At 40.7% G+C, this 24,990-nt stretch overlaps 1 protein-coding gene across 4 annotated transcripts in view; it reads left to right on the forward strand.

Annotated features, from left to right (window-relative positions):
* The first annotated feature begins 5,737 nt into the window (after positions 1-5,737).
* The window catches only part of LOC124788332, a 37,954-nt gene continuing 18,701 nt past the window's right edge, over positions 5,738-24,990 (forward strand). The window contains exons 1-2 of one of the 4 annotated variants that reach the window (XM_047255580.1): positions 5,738-5,828; positions 17,352-18,015. In XM_047255580.1, coding sequence (XP_047111536.1) covers positions 17,365-18,015 — 651 coding nt within the window. In that variant the 5' untranslated portion in view covers positions 5,738-5,828; positions 17,352-17,364. Of the gene's footprint in view, positions 5,829-5,963; positions 6,106-6,432; positions 6,642-17,351; positions 18,016-24,990 lie in introns of those variants that run through there. The other 3 variants (XM_047255581.1, XM_047255582.1, XM_047255579.1) reach the window with 3 other exon arrangements.

A 24,990-nucleotide genomic window follows, 5' to 3' on the forward strand; every position in this document is an offset into this window, starting at 1 on the left:
GGTGGAAAGCTTCTTTTTTGGATGAGAAATGGCTAGCTGTGAGTCTTTCCTTGTCCACTACTTGCTCTCAGGACAACTTTGCAACTGCTCATTGCTTACTGCCACTCATTTCCTCAAAAGTATCATAAATGTAAACAACTGATTAGTTGATATAAATTAATATAAAACCATCACATTAATCTAGCAGAGCTTTTTCATATATAAGTACATGTATACTGTATGATCAAAAGTACCAAACTTAAATAAGCTTTAACAGCAAAGATGCAGAAGCATATGCAAACCACCAGGAATTGTTGCAATACTATGAAATGAGTTAATTTCGGTCTAGCACCCGTAATTGCAATGTGAACAGCTAATGTGATAGTTTGTGTCTGTGCAATTCTCACACGTATTGTCTCCAAAGGGTAAATTGTTATGTTTCTATGTGTGTTCACTTTGTTTGTCAGGCACACTCCTAAGTTTTCTCATCTTACGTCATAGATATTATAAAAAGAAATAAAAGAAGTAATATTGCAAGAAAGGTTTAGTATTTGATATCTGTTATTTGCTTCACTGATTTTACACCACCACCGTTCTGTTCCTCAATGCATATTTTAAGGGAACCAATACATAGTAGTGGTTAAAAACGATAATGTTTTTCGCCCATCAAGTCAAACTGGTTAAAAAAAAGATATGTATTAATGGAATTTGAAACTTTGGTATGTGTTCATATACTCTCCAAAGTATTTTCCTGAAAAATTGTTATTAGCACATTTGTTTTATTTAACATTGAGTGTTTATCTCTCATGTCCCAATTTGCTGTGACAGTAAGATTTTATGTTCAACCTTTCCTCCATTAGTTAGAATCACAGTCAATAGTGATCTGTTGCGCATACTGTGGATGGATGGATCATGGGAGGCATATGCCAAGGTAGGGCAGACACTTGTCAAACTCAGATTCAAAGGGGGTTGAATCATCCATCACCTTGCATAAAATGGCGACTCTACCAGGAAGTTTTTAATCAGAATTAAAAGCTCTTTTGAAATGTAGCTAGAAATTTTTTGGGCAACTTAGTTCTACATCTTCTACAGCTGAAATTCCATGTCATGATCTCTTCCCAAAAGGTGACACATCATGATGCAAGTTCAACAGGGAAAAGGTGACAGGGGACTCTAATTCACCTATGCACAGTCTTTCAGCAACTTTTGTTGGTGCTATAAAGCTCATATTTGGATATCTGGACAGCCCTCAGCTACTGAAAAAGAGTTGGGATAGAGAAACACAAAATCCAAATGAGTGTTTCAGCAGCTTGATTTGGAATCGTCTATCAAGAACTGTGTTTGTAGATATGTAGACACTAAAAATATGAGTCCATGATGCTGTTCTCACATACAACTGCGGAAATATCGCGAATTGTTGGGTATTACAAAAATTAGGTATTATTCCTGGGGAGAATGTGATCCCAGGTCTTCATCATTACATATAGAGTGCAAGATGCTGAAAGACCTTTGAGAGCAATGGCAAAAATTGCAGGACAGTTAGCCAGATGTAGCAATTCAAAGCTGGAGCACACACTGTAGTCAGACAAAAACAAAATTTATGCATTAGGTTGTTTTTAATAATCTGTAAGTGTTTAAACTCAGCTTATTTTCTATAAAAATGTTTTCCCAGCTATAACATTTTTGTGTAAGAAAAGTTCCTTTTTCTGAAGAGCTATTCAAGACAGTTCATTGATTTTCAGTATGCATTTAGATAACAACTGTCTTCACCTCTGGTACCAGAAACAATGTAAAATTTTGTATTTTTAAATAAAATTATAAATGAAGAGAAATGTGTCAAAATTTTGAATAATTTTTTTTCTACACATTTTTGGAAAGGAAGCAAGGATATTTTTAGGTAGCGTAGCACACAGCAGGTACCTAATGTCTTACAGAAATTTCATTGCTGTGTGTTCAATAGCCTTCTGACACATTTGACATAAAGGTTTGGTGTAAAATTAACATGGAACAGATAGGAAAATATGCTTCAAGTATTGATTCCTTTAAGATATTGGAATTTTACTGAGTCAATAGACAACAAAATCCTCACTACATGACTACACTAAATCATCACTTTCAGCCATACAATTCTTTGCTACTAAGTCAGCACTTTTAGTTATAAAGATTCATCACATTGATCTGTGTTGCTTAGATTCTTGAACTGTAGACAATTCCTTTCATCAAATATAAAGTGCCTCTTCGATTGAGCATTCCACAGTGAAGTCACCGAATTTTGTTGATGAGGTGTGAATCATTAATTTACTACATGAGCTCAATTTATTAATTGTTAAACAATTCTAAAAACGAAAAAGCAATGTTGTGCAAGAAACACAATTTTTTTCAAATGATAAGTAAATATTTGCAAACTGTTTATTTCAACAACCAGTATTCCAGGTTTCTATCCAGTAATTATGGTGTTCCTCGAGTGTCAATTTTTGGACCAATTTTGTTAATGTTATATATGAATGACTTACAGAGCAGAAGAATAGACTATTCTTCAGACTGTTGTCTATATGAAGATGGTATCAGTTTAAGAGTTACAAGTTCTCTTAATAGCAGCTTAAATGCCTGTACCAAATTCAAAATAGATTTGCTGTCTGATTGGTGCAATGCTAATAGCCTGTCTATGAACATAGAAAAAATTCAGGAACTAAATATTTCCTACAATATTAGAAACACCTTAGAGAAGGCGACCATAAAGTTTCTAGACATTGTGATTGCAAAATAATTTAGGCTGGCAGCCACATGTAAATTATTTAACATGAAAAATTTCTGAGGGAATGTTTATGATCAGAAGGTTACAAGCAACAGTAGATGAGAAAATTTCGTTCTCTGTCTATTATGTTAACATTCATTCTCTTCTCACACACTGGTAAATAACTGCTATTCTGAATGGTCATTTTTAACTCAGAAAAATTCTGTCAGAGTGAGGTGCAAAGTCCCAGCTATAACTCATTGTAAAGATTTATTTATTAAGCTAAACATTATAACCTCCCTAAGTACATGCATATTTCAATCTCTCTTACACATTAAGAAAACCTTGTCCAGTTATCCTATGGATTTTGAGGCCCATAGCTATAATACACAACATTGCAATGACATGAAAAAACTTCTTTTTCTATGCCAAAACTCTAAACTACTTCAAATTCACGTCCATTAGGTTACTTAGTAAACTACTGTACTCAGTCAGGACTCTGGAGCTGAAGGAGTTTGAGAAACTTGTAAAAAATTTATTAATTCATAATTGTTCTATAATTTTGAAGAATTGTGTGATTATAATTTTTATTTATATATGCATACATTGTCTTCTTTGTGTATATTTACTGGCTTGCCTATGCAAGTGTTATACTCATAAAAATGTTTCCTTTTTGGGCAATAAAATTAATTATGTATGTGTGTGTGTGAGTGTGTGTGTGAGTGTGTGTGTGTGTGTGTGTGTGTGTGTGTGTGTGTGTGAGAGAGAGAGAGAGAGAGAGAGAGAGAGAGAGAGAGACAGAGAGAGACAAAGAAAGAGAAGCAAGAAGAGATGGAGGGCAGATTCAGTAATCGCGCACCCTCACTTTTGTTAGTAAATAAGTTGCCGATTGCAGCTCTCCAAAATTTATGGCAGGGATAGCCAAGAACTCGACTCATGAGCTGTGCCCTGGCATGAGTTCTATTGCGTTCATCCTAGTTGCATATTTTCCCCACCACTATGACACACTGTCTGAGCATGGGGAAGGGGAAAATTTGAATTCATCACATTTCAATGGTAATGAAATCGCACTGTATACAACATGTTTCATATTTCACTTTTCTCAACAACATAGATCACAAGCAAAACAAAATTTACTATTATTTAATTATATTTGGTACACTGAAGAAATAATATAACTATTATCTGGTATGAACTCTCAATATACGGACAAGAACAGACAACATCACAGATTTTCTCAGTCACACTGCCACATAATCGCGACTTATTTGGTTTCATAATCGATAAAAGGTCTTTCACACACACACACACACACACACACACACACACACACACACACACACACACACACTCACACACACACACACACTCACACACACACATACATAATGTAAGTGAGCTTAGGAAATTGGTCTGTGCTTCTCAAAATTTGTCCATCCTACAAAGTAATTTTCTGTTTACATGCGAACTCCACAGTGTCAAGTGCATTAAAAAATTCGCAAGCAACTCACCTTGAGAATGAGTGAAAGGCTATCAGCCAAAATATCAGTATATGAGTTAATAGTGTCTTGGATGCACTCTCAAAATATCATGGAATACATAAATAAATTGTTTCATATCTTGCAATATCTTACTGTGTGAAGTGGACAGTTAAGTTCTCATGAATGTCAGATCTGAAATCCATTCCTGTCGTTCTAATTTGCGGATTTCACATAAAAAAACTGTTCTAGGTATGGCCCTGTACTTAACCAATGTACTTTACAACAGGAAATAAAGTCTCCATACTCTCTGTTCAATTCCATTGAAAACTGTCACAGCTGACAGTGGTATAATATGTGCAATTTCAGAAACTTTACTGTTCATACCACCAATTTCTTCATAAGTACTGTGCTTGCAAAGTTAGCAGAAAGTGCTTATTGATGTACAGAACAATGAATCCCGCCTAGCGATCGTTGTAATTTTTTGCTCTTGCAGTACCCATCACTTATGTGATTGCATACTAGCTACTGAATATTCTCATACCTCTCTTCTGTTATCGCCATTCAGTTTTAAAGACTTTTGACAATAGATCCCTAGATTACCTCTTTTTGTGCAAACAGGCAGTGGATTTGTGAACGTCCCTTATACCACGAACAAATAGCGAAGGGTAAACTGCGCTGACACCACGATTCTGCCGGACAGAAGAGAGTTGTGCCGACCGGAAAATGCCACATTGCAACACTAAAGGAAGTATCGCGATGTACCGTTTATTTCCGAGAAGGACTGAGCAAAGCTGAGAAAGCCGAGCCTCAGACTGCTCACTCAGCGCATGTGTGTTTGGTCCTCCGTGGCTGTTCCTGATTTGTGACATTTGCTTGCCTGTTTTGAAGATGCTTACGTATGGCACACCTATAGTATTTAGACTTGGATTAAATTCGATCATGGAACCAAATGACTAATCAACGAAAATGTTTCTTCACCAATGAATATGTGATAGTACCAAGTATACACATTTTGCCTTTTATAATGTAAGCGCTGTCTGGTAAGGCACTTCCCATTTACATGGTACAATAGGGAAGAGCCCAGAACAGAACTATTGATTAGGAACACAACATCGAATAGCAATGGGCAGTAATACTTTTTTTCTGTAGACATATGTTGGGCTAGGTCTAGATAAATGGTGAAATAAATCCTCATATCGTTTAGCCCAGAATACTTGCGAAAATTAAGTCGTCTATTAGGGTCAGTCATGTTACAATTTAGGGAGAGTTTTCCAATAAATGCTAAGTAAAAAGTTCCTGTAACTACACTGTATGAATTGTGAGTGTACCCTCTACGGCTCTTACTTAATATTGCTTAAAGTTGTACCATATTGCAGTAAAAATGCCTCTTATTGTTGGCTATGTTAAAATAATGATTATATATACTTCACTCTTTTTACAGTATAGTTTTATGCTAATTTTTTTTCCTTTCTTCAAGCGCTTTATTTTTATCAGATGTTTCATGATACGCAGTGGTTTATCTTCAGCAAGTGTAATATACAACTGATAATGTTTGGAATAAAATAGTTGGGCGCTACTACAAAGTTAGAGTGGCGGACGAGTAGCGGAAGAAGTTGAAAGCCAAGGGGTAATAAGTGAGTAGAACACTATTATAATTACAATGTTATGCGTTATTGTGTACTACTTTGTTTCGCTAGTTTAATTATTCTTAATTGCTCGAAAAAATATTTCATTATTGTCGTCGTGAGTAGATAATTTGTGGTTGACACTTGAAGGAACCGCGCATTACTCCTTGCGTCTTGCTTTGGGTGCTTGTATGTTTAAAATAGTATTAGTACGCACAAATTAAGTCAAGTGCTGGCTACGCGTTGGTGGTATGTTATTAGTGTGTATTTGAAAGTACACACTCAGGTAAAGATGAATATTCAGTTAATGGGTTTTATTACGACAGAATTTCGATGTCATTATTGCTTAGGCAGATTAAACAATTCTTAACAGGTTGTAGAATATAATTTTCTTAGAGGTTCGGAAATTAATGTTGTGTTAAACTACATAAAATTATTTCTCAGCAAGTCAGTTATAAAGAAACAGCAGTAAAATATTACGCAGGCGAAACATCGTATAGACACAGGTGGCGATCGAGACAAATTTGTTGTGCTTATTTAAATTTGTCAATGGTAGACTGTGTGACGAAACTGTGTTATGGTCTTTGGGGAAAAACCAAAGTGGAAGAACGTCTGAATAAGTGCAATGTAGCGTCACATGGCAGCAACTTCATCCAGTCGTTTGTTACCGACTAAGTGGCATTGTGGAAGTACCGTGTTGCTCGTGGGACCTAAATCGGTTGTCATTACCAATCTGTCACAGTTAAAGGTTCCTTCTTCTGGCAGCGAATCGTCGGTTGAACTTGTTTGTGCGTCATGAAATCATCTGCTCACCAAAAGTCCGTAAATACGCTTTGTATCAACGTATACTTAAGTTCCAGATAATTAATACAATGTTATGATTGAAAACTTAATGACGATAACATTCTAAATGGTGAATTGAGTTCCGGAAACATAATGTACTGTTTGTTAGAGATACTGAGATTTGCAGTAAGTAGTGGAAATGCCGGTAGCGTAATAATTGCGGCTCTATAGATTAAGTGCGCCAGAAATATACGGTTCTTGCCGGATACCTATTAGGGACAGTCGCACAGGCAAGTTCGAAACTTAATGACTTTCCTTTATACTTACTAAATTGCACGTACTAGGGATTCCATTTCTGTTAGCTCGTTAATGCAGAATCTTTGTAGACTCTTACAGGTAGTTGAGGGAAGGGGGGGGGGGGGGGTTTGCAGTAAAGTAGTAGTAGTAGTAGTAGTAGTAGTACCACCATACTTGAAGTGAGTGAACTGTCTCATTTGTACCAGTTAAGTTACACACTGAATGCCTTTAGTTGTGCCATGTAGTATGCTTGTGTATTGTTATCCTTGCAGCGATTGGAAATTGATATTATATAGCCAAAAAATAAACTAGAGAGAAATTTACTAAGGAGAATAGAAAATCGCCAGTGACTGAAACTAGTAGCAAATTAACAAATTGTTCTGATGCAGCCAAGTGTAATGAATTTCATGAAAAATATTTGAAATGTGTTAGTTTGCTTGTGAGTCAGTAAAGCCGGCAACTGTGAATATGGAGTCTTATCTTTGATGACCTACCGGTCTGTAATGCAGGTTAGGTTAAATTTAATGGAAACAGTTTGGTAATGAGCTGGTGAAGCCAGCAAATGTGACAGCATGAAAGTCACTGTAAGTCTTGTTATGACATGAATTTGACAAATATTTGAATTTGACAAGTGGTTTTGCTGTTAAGTCAGAGCAGATGGACGATATTTGTAGGTTTAATATTTCCTGTCATGTAACAGGGTAATATTTTGAGCATACTTTGGTCAGGCAGAAATTATATCAGCCCAGAAGCGAGCTACCTAGAATACACACTGTGTTAATTTGTGTGGTTAAAGTAGCTTTTGGTTCAGGCCTAATAATTTGGGGAGTCTTAAATTAATGTTACTTGCCTGCGATATTTTATTGATATCAACAACGTCTTCAAAATGAAGAGCAGCATCTTTTCAATGAACACCTATAGAAAAATGATCTGTATGTTGCAAGCAAATGCTGGATACTTTCGAAACAGTATGGAGCACCCAACAACATATATTTTCGATAGGCTTGCACAATTCTTGAATGCTGTTAAGGAAAAATTGCTGATTTGCAAACTGAGTTGGAAGAATTTTCCTCCTGCAAATTTTTCTATATACTGCAGGAATGCTTGAGGTCCATTTCAGTTCGTTATAGGGGCATGTGATTCAGTGAAGTCATTGGAAAAGTAAATACACTTTTTTTATATACAGGGTGTTACAAAAAGGTACGGCCAAACTTTCAGCAAACATTCCTCGCACACAAAGAAAGAAAATATGTCATGTGGACATGTGTCCGGAAATGCGTACTTTCCAAGTTAGAGCTCATTTTATTACTTCCCTTCAAATCACATTAATCATGGAATGGAAACACACAGCAACAGAACGTACCAGCGTGACTTCAAAAACTTTGTTACAGGAAATGTTCAAAATGTCCTCCGTTAGCGAGGATACATGCATCCACCCTCCGTCGCATGGAATCCCTGATGCGCTGATGCAGCCCTGGAGAATGGCGTATTGTATCACAGCTGTCCACAATACAAGCACGAAGAGTCTCTACATTTGGCACCGGGGTTGCGTAGACAAGAGCTTTCAAATGCCCCCATAAATGAAAGTCAAGAGGGTTGAGGTCAGGAGAGCGTGGAGGCCATGGAATTGGTCCGCCTCTACCAATCCATCGGTCACCGGACTGAAATGTGCAGGAGCTCCATCGTGCATGAACCACATGTTGTGTCGTACTTGTAAAGGCACATGTTCTAGCAGCACAGGTAGAGTATCCCGTATGAAATCATGATAATGTGCTCCATTGATTATAGGTGGAAGAACATGGGGCCCAATCAAGACGACATCAACAATGCCTGCCCAAACATTCACAGAAAATCTGTGTTGATGACGTGATTGCACAATTGCGTGCAGATTCTCATCAGCCCACACATGTTGATTGTGAAAATTTATAATTTGATCACGTTGAAATGAATCCTCATGCATAAAGAGAACATTTGCACTGAAATGAGGATTGACACATTGTTGGATGAACCATTCGCAGAAGTGTACCCGTGGAGGCCAATCAGCTGCTTATAGTGCCTGCACACGCTGTACATGATACGGAAACAACTGGTTCTCCCGTAGCACTCTCCACACAGTCTCATGGTCAACGTTACCTTGTACGGCAGCAACTTCTCTGGCGATGACATTAGGGTTATCATCAAATGCATGAAGAATTGCTTCGTCCATTGCAGCTGTCCTCGTCGTTCTAGGTCTTCCCCAGTCGCGAGTCATAGGCTGGAATGTTCCGTGCTCCCTAAGACGCCAATCAATTGCTTCGAACGTCTTCCTGTCGGGACACCTTCGTTCTGGAAATCTGTCTTGATACAAACGTACCGCGCCATGGCTATTGCCCCGTGCTAATCCATACATCAAACGGGCGTCTGCCAACTCCGCATTTGTAAACATTGCACTGACTGCAAAACCACGTTCGTGCTGAACACTAACCTGTTGATGCTACGTACTGATGTGCTTGATGCTATTACTGTAGAGCGATGAGTCGCATGTCAACACAAGCACCGAAGTCAACATTACCTTCCTTCAATTGGGCCAACTGGCGGTGAATGGAGGAATTACAGTACATACTGACGAAACTAAAATGAGCTCTAACATGGAAATTAGGCGTTTCCGGACACATGTCCACATAACATCTTTTCTTTATTTGTGTGTGAGGAAAGTTTCCTGAAAGTTTGGCCGTACCTTTTTGTAACACCCTGTAGGTATGTTGGACATGCTTTATTTATAAGGGAAAGCCATTAAATTCCTTTGGTAGTGCAAAAAATTTTCTTATGAAGATGTTTCATCTCTGTTTTGTTTACCTAGCTCAGTAATCCTGATGTGGATTTCCCTTGTGTTAACCAAATCATTTCATGCATATGCCTTGTTAGTTTCATCTATTGGCTGTCACTGAAATTTCCGTTTGTATGCCCATCATGAAGACTTGCTGACTGTAGTAAAATCCTATACTTTGTTACTTTATTTGTACGGGCAGTTACTGACTATTGTCAGTTTTTCTTACTTTCGTTGTCCTCCACACCTATTCCCTTCTTTCTTCAATCAAAATTGAAGAAGTTGGATTTCCTCTTGGGTAATTTTGCATTTTTCCGTATCCTTTCTGTGTTTTTCTTTATCTGCAGGTTAGCTGTTTTCAATTTTGCAAAATAATTAATTTTCTTGCGAGTCTGTGACAGTCTATTCTTTGTTGTTTGGTTTTATGTTCTGTCAGCAAGTGATGTGTAAATGTAACTTTCATTGAAACAGATGTGTAATTGAATAAATGAATGTAGCAATATGCTAAGCAACCCAGCAGACAAAAAATTTGGTTCTGTCATTGCCTGGAGGAAGGTCATTTTCCGTGTAATTTGTAAATAGCAAAAATTAGAACTGAAATGATGAAAATGGCATAACATCTGGAAATAGAGCCTATTCGATGCAAAGGTTTATAGCAGTAGAATTGAGGGTTGTGAGCCAACTGTGACTGTAGACTGAATGCTGTGCATGTAGCTCTCAGTTATCAGAACCATAAAGAGCTTTACCCATGTGTTAATAAAATATTTCATAAATCTTTCATAAGCATTGAGGGTTTCTTCAGAGCACTTTGTTCTGTTTGATACAGATAGGGCTTTTTTCTTTCCGTTTTTTCTCCAGCTGGTTGCAAAAAGTGTTTGATTTATTGTAAATTAATTGGGATACCGAAAGTAATGAGCCTCAGTGTTTTTACGTCAATGTTTTAAGATTTTGAAGGAATACCCTCATGGGAAATGTGGAAGCATTTGATTTCACCCGTCTGCTTTGACCCATGACATGACAAATATGGTGGAAATGACCAGCGCCTATGATGTCATTAGTTAAAAAAGACAACAAACACAAAAATACACCTAAGAACGAAACACACACACACACACACACACACACACACACACACATTCCACAAAAAACCTAATCAAACTAACAGGACAAGAGTGGGAAATCGGGGTTTTTTGGGTGGGGACAAACTAAATATAAACACAGGCCACTACACCAAATGACAAAAAACACTAAAAACAAGACACCACAACCTTCCCAAATTCCACTCTAAACAAAATCCACTGGAATCGATCACTTCCCTTGACGTATATATGTCAATAGAAACAACTGATACCACACTATGAATCTCAAAACTTTCACCATCACCACACTTAATCGTACCACAAAAAAAAACCTAGAAAATCAAAACTGCAATCGAACACTTCCCTTGACCTATTATCCTTAATACACCTCCACATATAGCCGTACCTGGTTAGAGACGCCGGAACTTTAGTAAGCCTCATTTCTTGACAACACACTGAACACTTCACAACTTCAGCCAACAGGCCAAATAGCTGAAGAAATTTTATTAGAGACAACGCACTGTTCCCATCATCACTGACAACCAAAATCGTTAACTCACTGAAAAATATTCCGCTGAAAGCACAGTCACCACCGATACCACACATGTGCCATGCTAACACGCAAGTGAACCCCATATGCCCCATAACACACTACCCATAAACACACCACCAGGTAGAACCACTGACCGCAACAGTACGCCACCAATAAACATGCCACACACGCAAACTAAACCAAAAACATCACCTAACACACAACACACAAACACACCACCAGAGAGCACCATCGATCACATCAAAACGACGCCTACAAACACGCCACTCTCACAAACTAAAGTCCGCGCCGTCGTGATGTCATACGTAACAGCCTTACGTCACGGGTCAAAGCAGATGGGTGGAATCGAATGCTTTGGTTGACCCCCTAATGATGATTAGATATTGATCCAGACAGGTGAGCTCTTTTGTGTGCATCAGAAATACAGTACTTTTCTAGGATTCACTTAGCAAATGGATTTATAGTTTATGCTGTGGAACAGTATACGATATCAGACACTGAAGCTGATGAGATGTAAGCATGCTACAATATTCCTCATCCATTCTGTCTCCTCGAGTGCTTTTAAAGTTATTCAGTACGTGATCTTGGTTCTCCACCTGCATAGAATGGTGAGCAAGTAGTAATTCTGTTGGGTGCATTGGAGTTAAAACAAATTTGGCTGCAGATGAAGTTACGAAGGATACCTGCATGGGAATACAGCATGACAAAGTGCTGCACTTTTATTTGCTGTCACTTCATAGCCTATGACATAGTACTCTCAAACAATTACAACAGTAACTGCTAATGTTCCTCAGTGTCTTCCATAAATAAGTGTTTTATGTGCTTTGGTGAGCAGAGCAGTTTCATTTGTTCCATGAACACTTGGTTCAAATCAAATAAGAGTTGGGCCCATTAGTTAAGATTAGGTAAAGCTAAAAAAAGAGAGAATCTTCTAGTGATTTACCATGATATAGTCAGGCTTATTATTTACGTGCTAAAATAGGCATAATTCCAAGAAAAAGACATCGAAGACCAAGGAACTTGAAGTGGCACCCACCCCACTGCAACCTTCAAGCTCTGCATCTGAGGATGAGGTGGAGATCGTGGCGTCCGCTGAGGACCTGGATCTCACCGGTTCCTCCGACGCAATGGATAGCGCTTGCACAGGTGCTCAATCGGTGGTGGCGTAATCTGCCTCCCCAGTCCCTTCACTCCTTTCTTGGCCATGGCTAATGTGGAACTGCAGCAGTTTTTTCCACCATCTTGCTGAGCTCCGACAACTTCTCAGCCTTCACCCGTTCCTCTGCATTGCTCTTCAAGAAACTTTGTTTCCAGCAATGCGCACTCCTGCCCTCCGTGGCTCTCTGGGCTATTATAGGAACTGGGCAGCTTATGAAAGGGTCTCTGGTGGCGTCTGCATCTATGTCCTTCACTCCCTTCACAGCAGAGTCTGTCCCTCTGCAAACACCTTTAGAGGCTGTCACTGTTCGGGTGTGGACTACACAGGCTGTTACTGTCTGCAGTCTGTATCTTCTACCAGATGATGTCCCGCAGCATGTCCTGGCTGCACTGATAGCCCAATTGCCGCCACCTTTTCTGTTACTGGGCGACTTCAACGCCCATAACCCTCTGTGAGGTGGAACAGTGGCAACAGGCCAAGGCAGCACCGTTGAGCATGTATTGGCACAGCTCGACCTTTCCTTTTAAATGATGGTGCCTTCACACATTTCAGTGTGGTGCATGGCACGCAATTAGCCATCGACCTTTCGATCTGCAGCCCCAGCCTCTTACCGTCTGTCCAATGGAGTGTGCATGACGACTTGTGTGGTAGTGACCACTTTCCGATCTTTCTGTCACTGCCACAGCATCACTCTTCTGGGCACCCTTGCAGATGGGCTATGAATAGGGCTGACTGAGACTTGTTCTCCTCCATTGCCACTATTGAGCCTCTTTCGAAGGATGTCCTTGATGCGGTGTTTCACTCGGTCACCACCGGCATTGTTACTGCCGCAGAATCTGCCATTCCCTGTTCTTCTGGGTCCCTGCGCTCTCACTGAATGGAGCAGTTTTTACTGACTCCGACATACTTGCAAACTGCTTAGCAGAGCATTTTGCTCTGAGTTCCGCTTCTGCAAATTACCCACTGGCCTTCCGCTCCCTGAAAGAGTGGTTAGAACATCGGAGCCTTTCCTTTCACAAGCGCCACCCTGAATCCTACAATGTTACGTTCAGTGAGTGGGAATTCCAAAGTGCCCTAGCCACTTGTCCTGATACGGCTCCCAGGCCAGATCGCATCCACTGTCAGATGCTCAAACACCTCATGGCGGACTGCCAGCAACACCTCCTAGACCTTTACAATCGTATCTGGGTCGAGAGTGAGTTCCCGTCGCAATGGCGGCGAAGCATCGTAATACCTGTTTTGAAACCTGGCAAGAACCCACTTGAGGTGGACAGCTACTGCCCCATTAGCCTCACCAACATTCTTTGCAAGTTGCTCGAACACATGGTGAGCTGGCGGTTGAGTTGGGTACTCGAGTCTCGGGGCCTTCTGGCTCCGTCTCGGGGTAGGTTCCGTAAGGGCCGCTCTGCTGCCGATAATCTGGTGAGCCTGGAGGCTGCCATCCATACGGCCTTTGCCCGCTGTCAGCACCTCGTCGCTGTCTTTTTTGACATGCAGAAAGCATACGATACGACATGGCGACATCACATCCTCTCTACACTTCATGGTTGGGGTCTTCGGGATCTGCTGCCGATTTTCATAAGAAATTTTCTGTCGCGTCGTATCTTCCGCGTGCAAGTTATGGCCTCCCATAGTTCCCTCCCGAGTTCAGGAGAACAGGGTACCGCAGGGATCTGTCTTAAGTGTCCGCCTGTTTTTAATTGCAGTTAATGGGCTCGCTGCGGGGGTGGGAACGTCTGTCTCAGCTTCCTTGTATGCTGACAACTTCTGCCTCTACTATAGCTACATTGGCATTGCAGCTGCTGAACGTCAGCTGCAGGGCACTATCCGCAAGGCACAATCTTGGGCTGTAGTGCATAGCTTCCAGTTTTTGGCTGCCAAGACCTGCGTTATGCATTTCTGCCGGCGACGCACTGTTCATCCTGAGCCACGGCTTTATCTTGACGGCGAACCTCTTGCTGTTGTGGAGACACATCGGTTTTTGGGTGTGGTTCTTGATGCCCGGTTGACTTGGCTCCCTCATATCCGGCAGCTTAAACAGATGTGTTGACGGCATCTTAATGCTGTGTTGCTTGAGCCACACCAGCTGGGGAGCCGATTGGTCTACCCTCTTACGGCTCTACCAGGGGTTAATTCAGTCCCGTGTGGATTATAGTAGCCTGGCTTATGGTTCAGCATCCCCTTCTGCGTTGCGGGTGCTAGACCCCTTCCTTCACAGTGGGATCCAACTTGCCACTGTAGCTTTCCGGACCAGCCCTGTGAACAGCATACTTGTGGAGGCAGGTATCCCTCCACTGAGGTTACAGCGCCAACATTTACTGGCCGCTTATGCTACACATGTTTGTAGCTTGCCTGGGCATCCCAGTTATCATCTCCTGTTCCCTCAGTCTGTCGTCCATCTTACAGAACGTCGGCCCCGGTTGGGTTATACAATTGCAGTTCGCGTCGGGGAGCTTCTCTCCGGGCTTGGGGTTTTCCTCTTCCTCCTCTTTTCCGGGCCCCTCTGCATACACCCCCATGGTGTGTGCCCCGCCCATGCCTTCAGCTCGAATTGGCACAGGGCCCAAAGGACTCTGTCCCTCCTGAGGCCTTCTGCCGCCACTTTCTTTCCATCCTTGCCACATATCAGGGCTCTGGCATTGTCTACACTAACGGTTCATTGGTTGCTGGTTGTGTCAGTTATGCTCTCTCTAGGGGACCATTACAGACACTTATTGCCGGCTGGCTGCAGTGTTTTCACTGCTGAGCTGGTTGCCATCTCGTGCCCTAGAATATATCCACTCCTGTTCAGGTGAGTCCTTAGTTATCTGTAGCGACAACCTGAGCGGTTTACAAGCTATCGACCAATGTTTCCCTTGCTCTCATCTGGTGATGGCTATCCAGGAGTTCCTCCATACTCTTGCCCATTGCGGCCGCTCTGTGGTCTTTGTGTGGACCCCTGGTCATGTCGGCACCCCGGGCAATTAACATGTTGACATGCTGGCCAAACAGGCTGTCGGTGCACCAGCATTATCGATTGGGCTTTTCGAGAGTGACCTCAGGGCAGTTTTGCAGCAGAATGTACTTCGCACCTGGGGTGAAGAATGAAGCACCCTGCCTTCACCAAACTAACTTTGGGCCATCAAGGAGGCTACCAGTGCGTGGCGTTCCTCCTTGCGGGTCTGTCGCAAGGAGTCTGTTGTCCTCTGCCGGCTGCGCATTGCGCACACCCGGATGACGCACAGCCACTTATTGCACCGTGAGGACCCACCTCTGTCGCTGCGGATCCACTTTGACGGTGGTCACATTTTGTTGGCCTGTCCCCTTTTTGCTGTGCTCAGGCAGACGTTTGCGCCACTGCCAGATACACCCCCTGCCCTTTCAATAGATGACACTGCCATGGCAGGTTTAGTTTTGCGTTTTATTTGGGCAGGGGTTTTTTATCATTTAGTATAAGCGTTTGTCATTTTCTTGTGTTGAGTCTGGCCTTTGGCCTACGATTGTAGACTGGGTTTTTTAGTGTGTTTCTCGGTGGTGGGCTTTTCCTTTTTTGTCTCTCTGGTCGGCTGACCACGGTCACACTCTGTGGGATTTTAATTCCTTTTGTCTGATCTCTGAGTCTTTCTTGTCCTGTGTCGTCTCTTGTCTCCATTGTTCGTTTTTCTTCTGTGTGGGTGTTTGAAGTTTTTGGAAAAAGGGACCAATGGCTGTAGCAGTCTGGTCCCTTCAGTCCCACAAACCAACCAACTTTTTAAAGTTTTTGCTGCTAGAATGTGTAATTTATCAATCAAAATAAGGGATGGGGCGAAACTCCCAGTAAATGTTTACATGTAAACATGCATATCATTCATTGCTTTTATTACAAAGAATGAAAGGGTCAGTCTCTCTCTCTCTCTCTCTCTCTCTCTCTCTCTCTCACACACACACACCAGTACAAAAACATTGTCAGTAGGTCATCGCTTTGTTGTAATGCGATGCACTTTACAAATCCGTGTCAAATATCAAGAACAGTTATTGATAACAGAATTATTACTGAAGGTATTAAAACAGTTGGCACGTGTTTCTTAATAATAAATGTATCCTTAAATGTTAAACTGTTATCAATGATAAAAAAAAAAATGCTTTGTCAGTTTTACTGACATTTCAGACAGGCCATATGTTTTGTTCTGCTCCTTTCATCATCTAATTTTGTGCTAGATTCCGATACTAGCAGATTCCTACAGAATCAATGATTCTTGGACTCATGGAAACGATATCGGTGCATGACTCATCTTTAATTAAAATTGTTATGGATAAACTTTCTTTACTCTGATTGTTTCAGTAGTATAGAATAAGCAAAAATACTGCTTACAGGCTACCTACTTAATGTAGTGAATATTTCAAGAATTACTTTTAAACTTGGGTTTTGTTTTCTTGTTTATTATGTACTGCCCTAAGAATTGCCCTCATTAAAAATGCATTGTCCAATTTATTTCACCCAATAACTCTTCCCTAGCTCTTGAGTAGCTTCAACTTTGTTACCCAACCACTACAGAAGCAGGTTGCAAAACATTTTTTCCAATACAGAATATCAGTTTTAAAAAATTTTTAAGATCCGTGTATCAATTAATCTGTAAAATATGTAAAATGCTGGGCATTTATGAATTTTGGTCATTCATCCAGGAATTTATCCTGAGTATTTATCCCAGCTTATAAATGCCCAGGCATTTACATCACCAAGAAGTGCATATAAAACCACCTTGCTGCAAACCACATCGCTCCCCACTTACACTAAACATGAAGTGCTAAAGTTAGGTTAAATTTTAGTATGAAAGTAGTCTGAAATGTATTAGTTTTGTGTTTTGTAGAATGACGAATAAGTTTACAATTTTTTCAGGTTGCCTTTGAAAATGCGGCGAAAAAAACTGAAGCCAACACTTAGAAGCATTTACCATTCCCCAAAATATCAACCAAAGGTTGTGCTGGAGCGTTTGAATCTGACATCCCTGAGCAAATACCATTTGTCAAAACCCAAGAAACAAGTTACACAAGCAGCCACACCCGTCACAAAGGTTCTTCCACTACCACCAAGGCGTAAAATCAGCATAGATTTTCTGAAAACGCAAAGTGTGCAAGAAAATGTTGTCTCCAGTGGCTCAAGTCCTGTCGCAGCTTCTCATCCAAAACGGAAAGGAAGTACAGCATCTCACTCTGATGAACAAGAAGTGCCAGTTATGGGCGCACACAAAACCAACAAAAGTGAGAGACTGAAAGCAAGAGCTCTTTCATCGGGCAAACCTCCTGATCACTCACAGCCTGAATTAGGTTTCCATGTGGATATTGAGGAACCTTCACGTCAGAGGCCTTCTAGCTGCCCACCCAGAGCAGCAGTCTCGTCCACAAGCAGTGTAAAGAAGGGAAATTATGAGGAAGACGGGTTTGTGAACAGTGCAGACGACATATCTAGTCGAGAAGGAACACCTGATGCTTCATCTAGTTCCCGGCTTTGGCCCACACCAAAAATTGTCTCTGTGTCGTCAATGGCAGTACTAGACAGTGAGGTAAGATGGTTGTTGGCCAGTGCTTTCATAAATGATCTGATTGTCAGCTCACAATTACTTAAGACATGTTGATGTTTAGACGTCATTATTTTATTTTTGATTTACCAAAGAATTTGGCAGCAGTTGTCTGTAGTGTCTGAGTAAATGTTAAATTATAAAGTGTTATTTAACTACAAATAGTTATACATCATTAAATTTCAGAGACACATTTAAAGGTTTGTTCCTTTCTACAGTTTTTTGGATTTTCTCCCTCTTTAGTGTATTAGTCTTTGGACAATAATCTAAATTTAATCATAAAAATGTGAGACAGAATTGCTGTTGGGTATTTACCTGTAAGTATTAACTTTCAGTGGGCTACTGCCAATCATTGCTTGATAATCATACCAGTTTCCATTTTTCTACTGTATTTCCTTTATTGCATTGCAGTTAAAGTGTGAAGAAGCCTTTGATGGCTTTGCACACTGCTCCTTGCATAAAACGTATGGTGACACAGATTACACATTATAGTGTGTGGATTGTGTGGCTGGGACTGGTAAAGTGTACATCACTGACAGCTTTCATTTTTTGAAGTTCCTGCTCAAAATCTAAAACAGTAGTGGAAATAGTGCCTGCTAGTATGATCTGTTATGGTGCACCAGTTACACAGATCAATATTTAGGCTCTTAAGGTTCCTCTTGAATTAATCCTTATTCATAGCAGTATTATGGGGCTTTCTGCATGTGTGCACTTCCACAAAATTTGGCAATGTGGTCTAGAGATAACCAATCCATCTGAGTTGGTGACCAGTGATGGTGAGTTTCATAGTATTACTAATCGCCACTTCAGGAACACATGTATAAACGTGTTCCATTTTTATCTTCATAGGGTATCTAAGCTTGTGTTGAACTGTTAGTTTTTTAAAATCACAGTGCTGTAGCACCCATTTATTGCAACCATAGAGCAAGGTAGAAACAAGTGCTGCTCGGACACCATCAGTTTGGTGCAGTGTCGGATCTCTTTGTTGAGGAAGACTGTGTGTGTGTGTGTGTGTGTGTGTGTGTGTGTGTGTGTCACACATCCAAAAACAGTGTGGGCATCAAGCATTATTTTCTCCACATTCTTTTCCAATGATCAGTTAGTTGATAATGCACATCCTAGGGAGAGGAAGTGCTCTACTTGTTCCAAATGTGTGCCGGAAATAGATATTGAAATTGGGAAAGGCAATTTCAAGGGCTAATTCTGTGAGGGCCTTTGTTTTTTGGCTATTGATTAGGCCAAACTGTTTATGTGCACCACTGAAACAATTTAGATGGCTGCAGCTTTGTTGATGTATAACTAGGAGAAGCATTATCATCTGCGTACTGCAGTTCAGTTACCTGGGTGAGATTTGTGAACATTCTAGAATGGAATCCAGACTGATTAAATAGTCCCTTACCAATTCTGTATTTTTCTACACCTGCATTGTTCAGATGGTGTCGCATAAAACACGACTGAGGCATGGGGCAAACAGTGTCGGCATGAGGACACATTGTTGTTTGAGACCATTGGTAATAGAGAATTTATCAGGCATTTCGCACTTGCCCAGACACTCACAAAAGTAAGAGTGTGATTAGAGAAGTCTGGTAAATTTTCGTGAAATGATGGAAAATTTTTGTCGCGGTTTCATGGTTGGCTAGCTCTTGTACAATATACAGTTCATTGACAGGTATATGAACTGGTCAGTGTTGACAGTGATAGAAAATGGAGAAAACAGAATTGAAGGCTTGGACTGCTGCACATATCGACAGAATTGGATAAATTTCACACGAACTCGACACTATTGTGAAAGACTGTTTACTTTTGTACAAGCACCAAAGGTGAAGTGTGCTCTGGCCATCCAAGTGAGGTCACCCCTAAGGAAACCATTGACAAAATCTATGATATGGCAGTGCAACACTGTCAAATCAAAATTCCTAAGGTTGCTGAGACTGTAGGCATCTCAACTACGTCAGTGCATAATATCCTGCATGGAGAATTGGCTATGACAGTGCTGTGCATGAGCTGGGTGCCATGATTGCTCAGGCAAGCAAAAGCACAACTGGCACATTTAAACACACTGTCTGGTGAAGTTTAATCCCAATACATGAGACTTTTTGCTCCGATCTGTGGCTGTCGATGAAACCTGGATCCATGATGAGTCAAAACAATGGACAGAGGCTGGTGAAAGTGCACCCAAGAAAGCAAAGACCAATTTTATCAGCTGGTAGAGTGATGGCCACTGTTTTTCAGCATTTCCAAGGAATAATCCTCACAGATTGCTTGGAAAAGGGCAGAACTGTAACTGGATCCTATTGTGCTTCATTGTCGGATCATTTGATACTTGTTGGCTAAAGAGGAAAAAAAGGTTGGCAGGCAAAAAACCGCTGTTCCATGGAGATAATCCACCAATACACACATCAGCAATAACAATGGTAAAAGTGTGTGATTTGGTCTTGGAATTGGTTCCATGTCCACCCTATTCATCATACTTTGTCCCAAGTGACTTTCCTGTTCCCCAGCTTGAAACTTTGGCTTCCTGGGAAGAACTTCTCATCAAATGAGGAAATTATTGTTGAAGTCAATGAGTATTTTTTCAGAATTTGATAGAACATAATATTTTTCAATAGGATGAGAAAGCTGGAGGATTGCTGAACAAAGTTAAGAAGTAAGATGGATTGTTTACAAAACAAATGTAGTTCCTTTTCTACAAGACTTATCAAACCACCCTCGTTCAGATATTCTCGTAATCATTGGAACTAATAGTCTGTTCCTCAGGAAAGACAGCGTAAGATGGGAAATTTGAAAAAGGTAGGGCAGGCTAGACGGGCAAGGGATTTATAGCATATGAATGCATGGTTTACAGCAATATGTACTGATAAAGTTATTGCATGTGTTCTCACAAATTATCTCGATTGCTTCTTGTATTATGCTATTATCCCAGAAACTATCAGTCTGTGTAATAACTGATGTCTTCAAAGCAATATGATGTCTGTTTTCTAGAGGTTGCTCTGCTGCTGCTGATTTCTCAGGGTACTGAAGGCTAAAGCATCTCTCGTGTTCTACAGTGCTGTTCAACTGTACTGTGTGTCCAGCAGAACTGTCCACACTCACGATGGGGAGCCCATTAGCTCCAGTTACAGCCAACCTGTTTATGAAGTACTTTCAAGGTCATTGCCCTGGATGCAGCTTCTGCAAAGCCTAGTTGCTGTTATCAACATATTATCATCACTTATTGCAGAAAATTTCTGTTCTGAGGATCTTGGTGCATTGAGTGAAAGCTGTATCAGACACTGAAAACCTGTTGTAGGAATTGAGACATTTCAGGAAAGTATCTAAGGAAAATGTATTAAACAACCACCAGCTTTAGCAAGACACCTTTCCAAGAACATGTAAGCTGTAGGACCCTGAGGAAGAGTTATGCAAGATTGTGTTTTTGTCATTTTGTGGCTCATTAACAGGAAAGATTAACCAGATTATGAAGAGGCACAGACGGTTCGGTTTCCAGGACTCCAACAAAAATTTGACAAGTGAATCTTGTGAAAGATGTAGACCTCAGAATTCCAGGAGTATAAAAGATACCATGTGGTCATGGACAGTTTATTCGGACAGACTGTTCGTACTATTGAACAGTGCTGTGTAGAACCTGAGAACTGCTTTCACCTTTGGAACCCTAAGAAATCAGCAGTAGCAGAGCATGCTCTAGAAAATGGACACCACATTGCAGTCAGAGACATATGCTATTACTCTAATAGTTTCTGGGATAGCATAATAGAAGTGAGATAAAAATTTGTGGCAACATCCTTGATAAAAATGGCAGCCTGCAGTTAAGCACAGCTTTGGATCTGGCCATCTGAAAGTTGAAGCAGGCACACAACAAAAACATTATTGCATATCATATGCCGATGGAGTGAGCACCAGTGATGTCATGGAAGGCAGCACAGCTATATAAGGGCAGTAGCACCAACTGAAAGACAGTTGCTGTCACTTGATAATGACTGAGGAGTACTCCGCTGCAAGCTTTTGGTTTTTTGGACCATAGATAGATAGATGCTGAATGAAACGCATGTGGCTGTCAAGAGAAATGCGTGATGCCTTTGATGACTTACGCAGCAGAATATAATTGAATAATCTTTCACAACACCAAAGAAATTCTGCTGTATGTAAAGGCTGTCAGTGGCTCCAAAGTTTGTGTACAGTCCGTAGCAAATTAGGCATGAAATGAAATCGAAGGTAGCAAAGAAAAGTTGAAATGCCGTAACTTCATTTTCAGTTGTTCCTTCATGAAAGAAAAACCTAGGAGAATTGCCCCAATTTAAGCCTCCTAACACTGAAAGGATGAATGAAATAAGTATTAGTGTCAGTGGCTTTGAGAGACAACTGAGATCATTAAAATTGAACAAAGCTCAGGTCTCAGTGGAATCCCTGTCAGGTTCTATACTGAATTTGCTCCTGAGCTAGCCTGTCTTCTAAATGTAATCTTTTTTCGATCCCTTGAACAAAAAACAATGCTCAGTTCTTGAAGAAAAAAAAGGGCACAGGTTAAATGTGTCTACTATAAGGGTAATAAGGCATCTGCAAAACTATCATCCTGTATCCTTGATATCAGTTTGTTGTAGAATCTAGAATTTATTCTGAGCTCAAACATAATGAGAGGTATCTTGAACAGAATGACCTCCTCAATGCCTACTAGTACAGATACCAAAAGCATTGATCATGAGAGACCCAACTTGCACATGACATACTGAAAGCTTTTTATCAAGGCAGTCAGGTAGATACAGTATTTCTTGATTTCCAAGAAGCATTTGGATCAATTCCACACCTATGCTTATTGCCAAAGGTACAGTTCTATGGGAACTTTGTGACTGGATTGAGAACTTTTTGTTAGGGAAGGTGCAACATTTTATGTTGGATGGAGAGTAGCCATCAGATGTAGAAGTAACTTCAGGTGTGCCCGAAGGGAGCTTGTTGGGACCCTTGCTATTCATATTGTATATTAGTGGTCTTGCAGACAATATCAATAGTAACCTCAGACTTTCTGCAGGTGATGCAGTTGTCTAAAATGAAGTACTGTCTGCAAGAAGCTGCATAAATATTCAGTCAGATGTTGATAAGTCTTCAACATGGTGCAGAGATTGGTAACATGCTTTAATTTTCAGAAAGTTAAAATTTTGCACTTTACGAAACGAAAAAATGTAATATCTTATGACTATAACAACAATGAGTTGCTGGTGGCATCTGCCAACTCATACAAATACCTGGGTGTAACACTTTGTAACGGTATGAAATGGAATGATCGTATATTCAGTCGTAGGTAAAGCAGGTTGTAGACTTTGGTTTATTGGGGAAATAAAATCAGTCTACAAAGGAGATTGTTTACAAATCACTTCTGCAACTAGTTCTAGAAGGTGGCCAAGTGTGAGGGACCCATACCAAATAGGACTGAGGGGATATTGAACATATACAGAGAAGGGCGGCATGGATGGTCACAGGTTTGTCTGACCTATGGGAGAGTGTCAGAGATGCAGAAGAAACTCAGATGTAAACTACCCTGAGGAAGTCTACTAACAAAGTTTCAAGAATCTGCCTTAAATGATGACTTCAAGAATATACTGCAATCCCCTACTTACTGCTCACTTTGCAGTTGTGAGGATAAGGTTAGAATAATTACTGCATGCTCAGAAGCATTCAGTCAGTCATTCTTCCTGTGCTCCCTATGTGTATGGAACAGGAAGAAACCACAATAACTGCTACACTGGGCTTTACCCTATGTCCAGCATCTTACCATGGTCTGCAGAATATAGATGCAGGTGTAGATGTAAATGTTGCTGTAGAAGTCGTATTGCGTTGTTACTTGGGAGTCCTGGAAGGGTAGGTAAAGTGTGAAAGTAGCGTGTTGAAGTGTATCTGGTAAGTGTAGGCAAGCATAGTTGTTGTGCGTGCAGTGTGGTGTCCTGTTTGTGTTGGGGGGGGGGGGGGGGGGGGGCTGGTGAATGGAAAAAGGAGAGGATGTAAAGTCTGGTGCTGGCACATAGCCTACTTCTCTCTAGTAGCACCAAGGGGCCCATAGAGCTTAATGTCCACACCTGATTGATGGATCACCACCAACAGTGTCACAGGGTCTCACTTCGTGAGACTCTAGAGAGTTTGGAATTTAATCGTGGACACTGGCGCAAAATCTGGTGATTAGAAACTTCATACTGTCACCCATTTTACCTTGAAGGCAAAGGGAAAGCAGCCAACAGTGTGTGTGCGACCCACATAGTTTCCCACCCAGTACCGGCTATGCCCAACATTGCTTAACCTCAGTGCTCTGACAAGAGCCAGTGTATTGAAGAGGCTCTTGGCTGTACAGATAGTGAGGTCAGCATTGATAAAGAGAATCAGAAGTCGTGAGCTCACTTTGCAAGAGACGACTTAAGTTAATGTGGAGGGGAGATGGACATTATTAACTTCATTTGAAGTGGTCCAGATAAACGGAACATTGTAAATGTTGAAGATGTCAGACCTGTTGAGGATGTCAATTTTTGGGTTTATGCATAGTTCTATGGGGGCAAGACCTACCAAACTAATGAGAAAGATGTTCATACTTTGAGTGAGCTTTGAAGTTTGTAACGAAAGCGAAACAAGGGACATCCTATAAAAGACTGCAGTACTTTAACCCATTAAGTCCCAATTTTTTTAATTGAATTTTTATTCCTTAACTATAATGCACATAATGTATGAATCACAATAAGTACAAAAATAGCCAAAGAATATTTGTACATGCTGATATAATGGCCGTCCTCAAAATAGGAGTCTGGGATCTAACAGTATCGTATAGCATACTAAACTGTATTCAGGTCTTAACTATTTATTTGTTGTGAAATGGTACAAAACCCTTAACACACAGTGTTACAAGGCATTTAACACAATATGTTTTTGGTTTCCCGTTGCATTTAGCTCTTACACATCTTCTTTGCGTGCTTCTTTTGTCAATCA

Source organism: Schistocerca piceifrons, chromosome 3 (assembly GCF_021461385.2).
Source record: "Schistocerca piceifrons isolate TAMUIC-IGC-003096 chromosome 3, iqSchPice1.1, whole genome shotgun sequence".
Lineage (NCBI taxonomy): Eukaryota > Metazoa > Arthropoda > Insecta > Orthoptera > Acrididae > Schistocerca > Schistocerca piceifrons.